Here is a 13,341-nt window from a genome sequence, read left to right on the forward strand (position 1 = left end):
GAAGGAAGAAAAAGAAAGAAAGGAAGGAAGGAAGAGGGAAAGAAAAAAGGAAGGGAGAAAGAAAGAAAGAAAGAAAGGAAGGAAGGAAGGAAGAAAGAAAGAAAGAAAGAAAGGAAGGAAGGAAGGAAGGAAGGAAGGAAGAAAGGAAGGAAGGAAGAAAAAGAAAGAAAGGAAGGAAGAAAAAGAAAGAACGGAAGGAAGGAAGAGGGAAAGAAAAAAAGGAAGGGAGAGAGAAAGAAAGAAGGAATGAAAGAAGGAAGAAGGGAAGGAAGGAAGAAAAGAAATAAAGAAAGAGAGGTAGATAGACAGAGGTAGATAGATACAGGTAAATACATGGAAAAATAGATATAGATAGATATACAGAAAGAAATATAGAGATAAAGATATATACATACATATATACTTGTATCTATACACATACACACACATACATATATACATATTCACATATGTATACACATATATGACAGTGGTAGGTATTGATACCATAGCAACCTTCTCTCCTAAATAAAGATTATACCAGAAAACAAAAACAACAAAGAAATATTTGTGTCCTAAGAAGATAAATAAGGGACTCAGAAAACAAAATAAATGATCAGACATGCCACTGTTTTAAGATGATAGTATTAACTGCATTCTTAGATGCCACAGAGTTACTTCAAGAATAAAGTATTAAGTAGCTTATTAGATCCCTTAAAGCAAATATTTCTGTGTCTTTGCTTTTCAATTTCCAATCTCAGGAAATTTGTGTGTTTGTCTTTGTCCTGTCCTGGTCATTTAGGAATAAACTGCTCCTCTATAAATTGCTGAGCCCTTTCACCCAGAGCTGGAGGATGGACAGCTCAAGATGACTAGCATGACGAATAAAGATTCATGAGCCCCTCTCCTGACTTGAAAGAAATCCCCCCAACCCTGTGCTTAGGATTCTGTGACTTACTCATGATGAGAACCTGGGGTTTACACCCTCTGGAAAGGGAATCCCAGCTTCCTTTGTCTGCCTCGATATGAAACCCTATAGTCCCCTAATATCTGCAGGTCATCCAGAACCCACTGGTTGCCCATTTAGAGCTGGGATTCAGCTAAGTATTCTTGTGTTTTCATGCCTGTGAACCCAGCCAAAGTGGGAGTGAGACACAGAGAGTATCTGTCCTGTACATGAACTCATAACTGACTCCAGTAGGTAGGAGAGGCCACAGAGAGCAGAGATTCCACTCTCTACCTAGGGATGAAAGCAAAAGAGACAGATTCAACTGCAAGGAGAGACCCTTGTGGGAAGCCTTCGGACCCCTGGTCAGCCAAAGCAAGAGGAAAAAACCTGCTGTGACCTCCTTGAATCTGCTCCTGATCGCCAGTTCTCAGAAGTGTGGCAGGCAATGAGCAACCCTCTGCCCCTTACCCCACAAGGCCGTCTTTGGGCCCTACTGCCAGCCCCAATCATGACAGAGGATCCCTCCGCGGATCAGAAATGGGCATATACCCCCGGCAGAATCAGAACATGTGTGAGGCTCTGAGCATGACCCAGAGACTCAGAGGAGGTGAATATGCCTCCCGAGGACATGGGAGAGCCTGGTAGACTTTAGGACAGGCCCCTCCTAGACAGATGACTGTATTTTGAAACATCCAAGCAGCTTCCAAGCAATGCGATTACATGCAAGTATTACTTTTACCAGGAGGCCAGTTTTATTGTAAAGTGATTCCTCATTCTACAGATGAGGAAACTGAGGCTGAGAGATTAAACTCTGGGTCACATAGCTAGACAATATCAGAGGCAGGTTTTGAACCTAGGTCTTCCTTGCTCTAAGCCCAGTGCTTGATCCAGACTGTGATAAAGCTGTGCCACTGGGGTACAAGCTTTGGTAGTTCTGCCAAGCCAGAAAGGCTTCAAATACAGACTCTGTGATGTGGTCAGATGTCCAAGGACTAGCCTAGCTAAGTTTAGAAGGGCTCATCCAATGAGATACTCATTGTAAAGCACTCCGCACAGTGCCTGGCACACAGGAGGCATTATGTCAATGCTTATTCCCTTCCCTTTAACCAACTAGATGGTCTCAGAGGGATGGATTTTTCCTCCAGTGTGACTCTCAAAAATCATTTGTCAGGCAACAGGAGGGTGGCATGTGGGTATGTGCAAAATCAGACCAGCGTAGGCCACCATTATCATAACGAGGGTAAACAATGACAAAGGCAGGACACCCTGGACCCCTGCTTGAATGACATTTGGGGAGGGGAAATGCAGCACAGTAAGGCAGGTAATACAGTAGATAGAGCCTCCAAGCCTGGAGTCAGGAAGAGCTGAGTTCAAATCCAGCATCAGAAATTTACAAGCTGTGCAACCCTGGGCAAGTCACTTAACCCAAGCATGTCTCAGTTTACTAATACATAAAATGGGAATAATAACAGTACATATCTCCCATGGTTGTTGTGAGGATAAAATAAAATGAGATAACATTTGCAAATTACTAAAGCTCTATATAAGTGCTATCATCCTCAGCAAGTATGGAGCAAACATAGTATAGCCACAAAAAAAAAAAAAGCAGTTGCTGTGAATTCAGAGGATCTGGGTTCAAATCCTGTTTCTGGTCCTTGCTAGCTTTGCAACTTTGGGCAATTCACTTAACTTCCCCGGGCCTCAGTTTCCTCATCTGTAACATAAGGGGGCTGGATGATATGGCCCTCTGATCCCTCTCAGATCAGCATCTATGATTCTTTAGGGCTGGATGGAAGGAAGGATACGCCCTTACAAATATACAATTCTAAGTTTTTAGGCTATGGAGACATTCGACTCTTTTACATAGTAATATATTTTAGGAATTTAATTTTATTAAATTTATTTATTAAAATTACAATTTTTTAATTTTATTGAATTTAGTAATTTGCCTAAAGTGATGTGTACCAATAAAGCATTTAGATGTATCCTGATGCTCTTCCCTGGAAAGCCACAACAGGCAGTGAGCCAAGGGTGCCAACCCCGGGTAACCCAAATGTAGAATGGGAGCCAAGAACAGGTGTGAGGCATCCAGTACACATGCAAGAAGACTTACCTGCAGCTGCCGAAAGTGCCGGGATCGCAGTGCTTGCATTCGCTTGGTATTCTGCTCGTATTTTTCTTCAGCTAACTTTCTGCAAATCAAGAGTGCGTGCACAGATGTAAGCATAATACACGTAGGTAAAAATTACACCAGCATCACACAGGCTAAGTCCGTTTTTCTCCCGTAACAGAGGGGAGATTTCTGGCTGCCAAGATAAGTCTGGGTCCTGGACAAAGCTTCCCCCCCCTCCCATCTCCTACCTCCTAAACTCTGACCCAGAGTTTACGTGGCATCCAAGATACATAAGATGCTCCTGGCATCCTCAACAGCCCTTTATGAAACTTAGACCTCACAGGAAGAGAAAATATTCAGGCTCTAGAAATATCTGCCATATAGTGACAGGTTTGGAGTTTTAAAGCCTTTGGTTCAAAGCCTGCTTCTGGCATTTATTAGCTTATCTCTATGACCCTGGGCAAGTCACTTGTCCCCTAGGTTCCTCAGGCAACTCTCGTTGGATTGAAGAAGGCAGCAGAGTACCCAGTAAAGAACACTGGCAGCACAGTCAGAAGACCTGGGTTCAAATGTGCCTCTGGAACTTACTCTATCTGTGGCCTTGGGCAAGTCAGTGACTCAGTTTCCTCAGCTATAAAATGAGATGACCTCTAAGGTTCCTTCCGATCCGGAATCTATTAAGCCACAAAAAGTTTGATCTTAATCTGTAAGTTCCAACACCTATAAAATCACCAATCCTTGGGATATCCACATGTAAAAGGAAAGAAGAATTATTATGTCAGGGGTAAGGACAACCTTTAAGTTGGGAGAGTCACGAAAGCAATGTATCGGCACATTTTGCTTCAGTTAAACCCATGCCAAACTCTGGTGGAGACTTTTCTCCTTGTTAAATAAAGGATATGTTAAGGAGAAAATGCATTTTTCATTCCTTCCTACTTGAGTTATTTCTCTGTCCTTACAAGCATTTTTATAAGTCTAAGCAGATATAACTCTGCAAATGGCCATTCCTGATGATGCTGTGAAAACCTTAAAATGTTCTTTATAGCCTTTCCTCCTAAAAGCAGGTGTAACACACACACACACACTCTCTCTCTCTCTCTCTCTCTCTCTCTCTCTCTCTCACCTTGTGTTTCCAAAAGATGCTGGCAAAAATGCCCAGCTGTGTCCATAGGTTTTCAAATTCAAATTCTTATAATATAATAATCTTTGTAAAGACTATGAACAAAATGCAAATTGTTTTTCCCCTTTGTACAAAGTCAAGACATTTCCTTTTCTTCTTTCTTTTTCCTTTTTCTTTTTTTTGAGGGATGAGGTATTTTTTGGTAAGATTAGGAAATATATCTTTCACTCAACAACCCAGGGCTGAACAGGATGTGGGGCCAGAATCAATGAAATGGACAGATCCTTCCTAGACTCCCTTTCAGCCGCCAGCAGCAGCTTCTCCTTCCTAAATCGCTTTACTGGGGAGGCTGGCAAGGAGTGAAAGGTGAGAGAATGAGGTTCCTTCCTTGTCTTTGCTTTGCTGGCCACCTCCCATCCCCAGAGGTGATAAGTGGCAATGAAGCCCCTGGGGAACGCTGACAGTAAGGCCCGAGATAACCCCTAAAAGGCTTGGACAGTTTCAGAATAGTGGAGCTTTGTCCGAGGCAGTTCAGAAATGGCCTCCAAGAAGCAGGGCGAACTCTCAGCATGGCCTGAACATGTGCTTTTTAAAAGGTTTATTTCACACACAAAAAAACTTCTCTCCTTTCCCATTTCTTCCTCTTCTTACTTAAGTCCACCATTTTATACAAACAAGCTCTTCTCTGGGAAGATGAGTTGTGGCATATTCGCTCCCCAGAGAACATGGCAGATGACAGCTTCCCCTGGGGCTATTATACCTTACAGGAAATCCACAAGGAATCCCAGAAAGCGGCAGCTGAGTGGGGAGTGAGGGGAGTAATCCTATTCACCCCCTCCACAATTTCACCATCTCTTGCTAGTTGATGGTACAAAAGGGGTCTGTTATAATGTAACTTCTCAATTCATTAGGGCAGCCAAGTGGCACGGTGGACAGTGCCAAGAAGACCTAAATTCAAATCCAACCTCTGACACTTACTAGCTTTGTGACCCTGGGAAAGTCCCTTAACCTCTCTTTGCCTCTGTCGACTCATCTCTAAGATGGGGATAATAACAGCACCTACCTCCCAGGGTTGCTGTGCGATCAGATGAGGTAACACTGGTAAAGTGCATAGCACAGTGCTATAGAAATGGCAGCTATTAGGATTTTAATTATTGTTATGTTCAGAGCCACACCTAGGAATCCCAGCACTTAGAGCCAGTTTATTTGGGGGTAAGGGAGTGGCCAGGCAGGCAGATGCTGGGAAAGATAACTGGACTCCAAGTAATGCCAGGAGAAGGCATAGCTTATACCTTCCATCCTGCCCTGACCTCTGATGGCCCTTGATCCCACTCCTCCCAGAGCTTGCTAGTTCCCCCTAATCTTACAGGGATACATTTCTGCCAGGAAAAGAGGAGCCCATCACTTCTCCCTTCTCCAAACTCTACCAGACCATGATTGAGCTGCCTTGCACTCTCCCGGGGCTAGCCTTTCCCCCAACTCACATAAGGGGTATAAGCTGGTGGCCCCTGACACATAAGAAAAGAAGTCTCACAACTACTATGGGTTACTACTTTTTAAAACTACTGCAAAGAGGAAGCAGGTCCTCGGCCCCCACCTGACCAACGTTGATGCCTGGGAAGAGGTTCTGGCTGCACTACCCTAGTTATGGCAGATTCTATTTTATCAGTAATGGCCTGATAGGCAGTCCTTCACTTAACAGGGAGTGGCGTGCCTACTATTAGACTATAAATCATGTTCACGCGGATCCCTCTGGCTTGACGAATTACAGAAGCTGCCCGGACAGTTATCTACCAGGGTGAAGATCTTGAAAGGCGCCTTACTTAAGCTTCTCTTCTCTCTCATCAGCTGCATGCAGCTTCCTCAGTCTCATTCTCTCTCGCGGAGTCATTTTCTGTACTTCGGACAGCTCCCGCAGGGTCTGTAAATGGATCTTTCTCTGCCTACAAACAATAAAAGGCCCCCACAATACACCCACGTTCCCACGCCAAACGATATTGGAAAAAAGAAATAAATATTTTACATTAGCATCATTATGTTACAGAGAGAGCTGAAACATGTCAGGAAGTCAAGGCAGAAATCATGGAGTTAGGGAATGAGCCAAGTAGGATGGTGGCTAATAGGCAATCATTTTCAAATTAGACTTTCATTTAAAAGCAAATTATGTAAACTATCCAAATACCTGCTCATTTTGTTGTTAATGACTGGTTTTTGTAATTCATAACTTCCTAGCTTAGACTGAGCCTCATCAGTCATTGGTGAAATAAGCAGGAAAAGACTTTTAGAAACTGAGCTGTTTTCTGTCAAAAGATGTCAAGGAATTCAAAGGAACACTTCTTACACCTGTTTTGAGATATAGTCAGCACTTGGTATGGGGGGAGGTTAGGCAAGAATAGCTTCGTGTCTATTGCGACGGGTATTTTATGTCTTTTTAGTACCCAAGCAGCAATCCACAGGGAACTGGGCAATTTATAGGAACATGATCCTGTATTGTATGTGACTGACTGAATGAATCCACTTAAGGTAAGATCTTTGATCATGTGTTGTATGTTCAGTGGCTTTTCAGTTGTGTCTGACTCTTCATGACCCCTTTTAGGGTTTTCTTAGCAAAGACAGTGGAGTGGTTCGCCATTTGCTTCTCCAGCTCATTTTACAGCTGAGGAAACTGAGGCAAACAGGGTGAAGTGACTTGCACAGGGTCACACAGCGAGTAAATATCTAGGCCAGATTTGAACTCAGGTTGGTGCTCTATCCACTGTGCCACCTAGCTGCCCTACATAATTAGGGACATCTCTATTATTAAAGAATGAACATAATGGGAAAAAAACTGAAAAGGGGGGGTCAAGGGGATGCAAGGAGCAGTTAGAGAAAAAGTACATCCCACCCAGGGGGCTGTAAGACCATTCATTCCCATTACAACTCTCTCAAAGGTAGTTTGCATAAATTTTGCATCCAAATTTTCCAGGGATTTTCATTTTCCCCAATAACTGTATCCTGGCTACAGAGTTCCTACCTTTTCACCATTATAGGACTGATCTACATCTCCCTGTTGGGGCTGACAAAGGAAGGCAGGTATCATGGCAGCTCAGGGACAACCAGGCTTTACAAGATGAAGGAGAATCAGTTTCTCATAGACTTGGGGATGGGAAAAGGATATCAGGGAGAACTGGATTTGGATTTGGAGTCAGAAGACCGGGCTCTGCCACTTGTTCCATGCATGGCCTCTCTAGACCTCAGTTTTCTCATCTGTAAAATAGGGGAGTTGAACTAGATCTCTCTGATCCATTCCAGATATATATGGCTATCTGGGGAAATGTATATTTATATATATGTGTGTGTGTGGGTGGGTGTATACACATACGTATATGTATATGCATGTGATGGGGTATGGGCCCAAGCTGAGACCTTTGCCCCTCACCCCAAAAAGAATTTTGGTCCCACTTGTCGATGGGCCCCAGAAAACCCTTAAACTTTATTTGACCTCACTCTGGTCTCAAACAGTTGCCTGAGGCTATACTCCACTCAACTGGCTTTTCATTATCTTTTCTTTATTCTGATAGACTGGCTCTCCAGATCTCTCTTTAAAGAAGTCTAGTCTTTTGATTCTACCTTTGATCTTATCAACCTCTTCCTTCCAGTTCTTTGTTCCATTGTCTATTCTCATTGTCTATTCAACCTCCCAGACATTCCCATTGGAATTCTTCCTAAACTCACCCCAGCTTCAGAATCTTTCTCCCAGGCCCTCCTCTGAACACCCAAAATTATCTGAGTGTATATAAGATCCACCCTGGCCCCATTAAACGCTGAGATTTCCTCATGCCTGCTCCTCTTTACGGGTGTCACTAATGTTCAGATTCCTTAAGAGTCTGGCCTGTATGGCCCATCCCTAATAAAACTTTGTCTCTGGCCAAAAGAAGATTTGGGTCAAATTCATTCGGGCCTGCCATGCCATGATTTTGGGGTCCCCAAACCCCAAGAATCTAGACCTCATCACAGATGTGTATATATACATACATACATATGTATACATATATGTATATACACATATATGAGCAGAGATTGTTTCCAGAGCAGTCGCAAGGACAGTGCCAGTACCAGGCAGGATTTGATGATCCAGGCTTGGATTTGATGGCCGGTGAAGGTCTCTCCCATTTCTAGATCTATGATCCTGTAATCAATAAGACCTTAACCTGGGGTCCATGAAAATTTTTGGGGTTTTTTAATAAAATATTTTATTTTTCCCCAATTACATGTTAAAACAATTTTTAACATCTTTTAAAAAGTTTTTAGTTCCAGATTCCATGAGATTTTTTTAACATTTTAATAACTATATTTCAATATAATTAATTTCCTTTTAACCCTACATATTTTATTTTATGCATTTACAAACAATATTCTGAGAAGGAATCCACAGTCTTCACCAGACCACCAAAGGGGTCCAGCACACAAATAAAGGGAAAAGCCCCTGCTACAATCCTGTTATCCCACGAGCAGATGATGTCTACAATACCTTCCAGGTCTCAGTTCATAGTCTCTAATCATCAGACTAACTTCGGGCATTAGCAGGCCTGTGGGGAAAATATTTTAGGGCAGAGAGCCTTGCATTATATGTCTGCATGGAAAGATGGCTTTATCTGTGGATATATAACTTCATTAGCCCTAGACTGACCCCAGAACTTTGGTTCATTATGGTTTTCTCCAAGGTGGACCCAAGAAAGTAGGGTTCTACTCTAGGCTGCCCAGACTTACTTTCATGTGAATAGAAACACGTAAGTTTCTATCTAAATGGGCCTTCTCTCCCGACACGCCTCAGATGTGCCCCAATACATCCTCACATCCCTAGAATGTCTCTGGAACCAAATGTGAGAATTTCACCTCAGCAGATGGGGAGACCAACGGTCAGGGAGTTAAAGATGGATAAGAAAGCTCAAAATATATGGGGAAGGCATTCATGTGGATAGTGTGCTGAAGTAGGGAACCTTTGAAAAATTCTGTCTGGTACCCTAACATTCACCCTTACACCATTATTGGGAACCCAACCTAGAGCCTAGGATGAAAGTTGGGTTTCTTTCCTCTAGCACTCAACAAATAGCTTTTGTTTAGTTACAATATCATAAGTCATAGAGGGAAGAGAAAACTTAAATGGATCTTCACAACTCTAATAGATTTGATAGGGGAGAATAAAATGAGATTTGGGAACTACTTTTTGATTTGACTTGTCTAAGTTACCCTGTTCCTCTATGAATATGAATATAATCAAATAGATTTATTTCTGGAGAAGTTGCAACAACATCCCCCCTCAGGTGAGTAAAGGGATCAGAGTCCAAATCTAGCTACTCTTAAGTAAGGCCAAGAAAGCTAAATCCAATGTCACGAGATGACTCATTGGGAGGCTCAGTGTTGAACTCTGGTCCCCAGATTTTATACATTAAGATTAGATAGCTACACTTTCCAGTCTGTACGTAAAGGTGATGAGTCCAAGGGACTGAAATTGAATCAATTACTCTGATAATTCAGGCCCAAAACACCCCAATTTTCAATGAAGCAATTGAAACAGATCTCTTTTCTCTGCTTCTATCTGTAGAAACCTAGCCTGAGTTCAAAATTTTTCTCTTTCCCACTTATCTTACTTAAGAGGGCCCCAATCCCCTCCTCACACAGTTTTTTTCAAAGCACGAATGTTTTATATACAAGCAACTCAAAATACCCTCATGGTCAAATGGCCATAAATCAAACACTCTCCCTGAATATAATACTGTCTAAATCTTTTCCACAAGGGTAGTGTTATGCATGCTAAAGAAATTGCTACTAAGTGAGCAGAGTTATTGTAGTACTAGGAAAGCCGTCAAGTGTGTTAGTCATTCTGCGTTCCTGGGGACAACAACTGTGGTGCTGAGTGACATGGTGGCCTGGTGACTGGCCACAGAAAAATGGGCTTTCTGGTGTAAACCTCTGCTGCTGTTCCCTCATAAGTGTCTTTAAAGGCAAACCTGAACTGCCCTCAGTAGCCCCAAGCCTCATGAGCTGGTGTTATTCCTCCATTTAGATAGAATCACTGATGACAAGTAAACATGCCAGAATGGGACAGCTACTTGACCGAGGGTAAGGAGATCTAGAAGTAATACACTAAGTGCTGTTAGTATACATTCAGTGTGAAATCTCAAGCAAGGCCTCGATGTTCTCATATATAGAAGAATTTAACTCAATGATTACTAAAGATCTTTCCAACTCTAATATTTTGTGATTCTGTGGTAGATATTATAGCTGTTAAGGCTGGGGGGAAAGAAGGATTTTAAATTTTCTCATAAATAAAAAAGGGATTCAGAAAATGGCATGGGCTTCAGTTTCCTCATCTGTAAAATGAGGAGATCGGATTATCCTTTCCTGTTCTCATCCAGGTAGGCTGGAATACCAATATCAATAGGGGAAGGGAAGAGAAGATTTATTAAGTACCTGCTGTATACCAAGCATGATGCTAAGTGCTTTATCAATATCAATCGCATATTTGTGATGATCACTCCAAGCATGTAAATGTAACAGGACAGAGCTTGGATAAAGCCACAGACAACATGTTCATCAGACCTGAAACTGGCACAAAACCATAGAGGACAGCTACCATGTTGGAAGTCAGAGTCAGAAGCCAAAAAGATCTTGGCAGGCTACAATTTGGGGCCAAATCTAATTAGGATAAATGTAAAGTCTTACATTTGAGTTTAATACTCAGCATTACAGGTCTAAGATGGGGAAGGCATAGATAAACAACAGTCAATAAGAAAAAAGATCTGCAAGGGTTAGTGGACTACATGCCCAAAACGAGCCAATGTTATTTTTATGTGGCCGAGAAAGTAAATGTGCATTAAGAAGGATGCTGTAGGTAGAACAAAAGTCTGATCAGACCAAATGTGGAGTATTGTTTTAGCTTCTGAGAGCCATGTGTTAGGAAGGCCACTGATAAGCTAGACAACATGATTGACTAATTGTCAGTTATATTAGAGATGGAACATCTTCAGGAGTGGGTCGAACTACTTGTCCCTTTTGCCTCTGAAATTCTAAGATTCCTTGATCCAAAGGAGGGCGAGAGAAATGGTGATGGGCCACTAGAACATGGCATATAAGGAGAGACTGAAGGAACTAGAGATGGTTAGAAGAGCAGACTTGGGTGGAGAGGTTGGTGAGGGGAGAGCCAACTTTAAATGTCTTTAAGCATTTGAAGGGCTATCACATGGAAAAGAAATTAGACTTCTGAAATCACAGGACCAGCTCTGCTCTCAATAAAACAAAAAGCTTGGATGACATAAGGTGGAAATCCAAGACATCATAATTAAAGACTTTTAAAAGCACCCATTCTCTCGTTCTTATTTCAGAGTATATGTATCTTAGCGAAACTTTTTTTTTTAATTTTCCATTGATTCTCACGGGGATTTTTTTTTCAAAAGAGGGTTACGAATAATATTTTGCCAGTTTTAAATTAAGCAAACAATAAATGGAAGTCATTTGTATTTCCTGTATGGAAGGTGCATCAGTGTGAATATCACTAAATGCTTTGGGTATTAATTTCTCAATATATTTGCAAGATAATGACAGTGATACCCTACAGATGGGTGGGCTGTGTATTGGTTTAAGCTTTTATGACTTCCATTTGCTTCCACTGGAGAAAAGGACTTTGGGACACAATGTCACCGAGCCACCCCTGCTTCTCTGCACAGCATTCGTGGACTTGGGGAGCCCTCCTACAACAAACTCAGCATTCACAGACCTATAAAGATAAATGTGCTAAATGATCTTCTAGCCTGAAGTGCGGCTTTTTTTTTTTTAACAAAAAACCAATTTACTCACACGGCATTAATGAGATGAGCTGATTCCATCTGGCAGTTCAGGTTCTTGTCTTCCAGAGTCATGCTGGAATATTTACACATCATGCACTGCAAAAGAACAGCAATCCTGACAAAGTTAACACTCCTTCCGGAGGCACAAAATTGTCATATGACATTTCCATCTACTTCACCTCCAACCCACAAACCATCCACATACTAACAACACATCATCAACCAAAGCAAAAGCCTGAGAATGGGGCCCCTGTTCACTTCTTCCTCCTCCTTTAACCAAGTGGGGTGTGTCTCAGACAACATAGTTTAATAAGACATTAGCTGATAACTTCACTGCCCTTCCCTCTGCCCCTTAAAAACTGCATTTCATCAATCAAAGCATGTGGACATCATCTTGTTGAACCAGACAAGAGTGCAATAAAAGTTTTTGGAAGACAAATGGTCTCTCTGAGATCTACTTTGGTCAAATAAAAGAGTTAGACTCTAACCTAAAATAGTAAGGACCAAAATACTCCCAAAGAGTGAATAATCAACTTCCTTCTGACCATCTACACAAAGCCAGCTCACCATTTACGGTGTGCCATCTACGCAGAAACAGCATAAATCAACCAACAAGCATTTATTAAGCACTCATTCTGTGCCAGACACCGTGCTAAATACTTGGAGTACAAAAAAAGGCAAAACTACTTCCTGCCCTCAAGGAACTTACATTCTAAAATAAATTCACATAATTTAATGGAAAGATCACTAAGATCTATAATAAGAGGGCAAGATTACATTCAAATCAATAAACATTTATTTGGCACTTTGAGTTAACTATATGCAAGGTACTATCCAGGAGCTGGGTGGGGATTCAAAGACTAAAAAGAAACAGTCCCTCCCCTCAAGGATGGTCTAGGAAAATGCCAAATTTCAGTATTCTCTCGTCTTTCTCATCACATATTCACTGAGTGTTTGGTAATAACACTAAAACTCATGACATGCAGGATGGCCTTTGGCTAGCGTGCAAATCTTAAACATTGACTCCCTACAGCTAGGTTTGCACCAGGGATCCTCTCTTATGAATGAGCTGTCATATCTGAGAAGTCTCTTCCCTACATTTTAATCTCATTTTTCCTATTCCCAATGAATCCTAATGCATCTTCCTCCCAAAAGCATCTCTTCAAGGCTCGTGATTTTTATTTAAATGCTAATAAGGGTTCTTCTGGATCTTTCTCATACAAATACCTGCAGCTGTTCATCAATGTAAGGGATTTTTAAAATTTCCATCGCTGACGGTCTCAATGAAGGACTCTTGTTCAACATGCTGTAATGTTTAAAAAGAAAAACATTTTTTTCAAAAGCCTGAAAATAT

The 13,341-nt window shown here is 41.7% G+C and overlaps 1 protein-coding gene across 3 annotated transcripts in view; it reads right to left on the reverse strand.

The window, feature by feature from the left end:
* NEK11 (NIMA related kinase 11) overlaps positions 1–13,341 on the reverse strand; it is a 272,217-nt gene that overhangs the window by 142,454 nt on the left and 116,422 nt on the right. For all 3 annotated transcript variants that reach the window (XM_027872170.1, XM_027872168.1, XM_027872169.1), the window contains exons 8-11: positions 13,215–13,293; positions 11,998–12,083; positions 5,985–6,104; positions 3,042–3,120 (exon numbers count right to left, since the gene is read on the reverse strand). In XM_027872170.1, coding sequence (XP_027727971.1) covers positions 3,042–3,120; positions 5,985–6,104; positions 11,998–12,083; positions 13,215–13,293 — 364 coding nt within the window. The remainder of the gene's footprint in view (positions 1–3,041; positions 3,121–5,984; positions 6,105–11,997; positions 12,084–13,214; positions 13,294–13,341) is intronic.

This window comes from Vombatus ursinus, unplaced genomic scaffold (genome assembly GCF_900497805.2).
Source record: "Vombatus ursinus unplaced genomic scaffold, bare-nosed wombat genome assembly UNPS02014799.1, whole genome shotgun sequence".
NCBI classification, from domain to species: Eukaryota; Metazoa; Chordata; class Mammalia; order Diprotodontia; family Vombatidae; genus Vombatus; species Vombatus ursinus.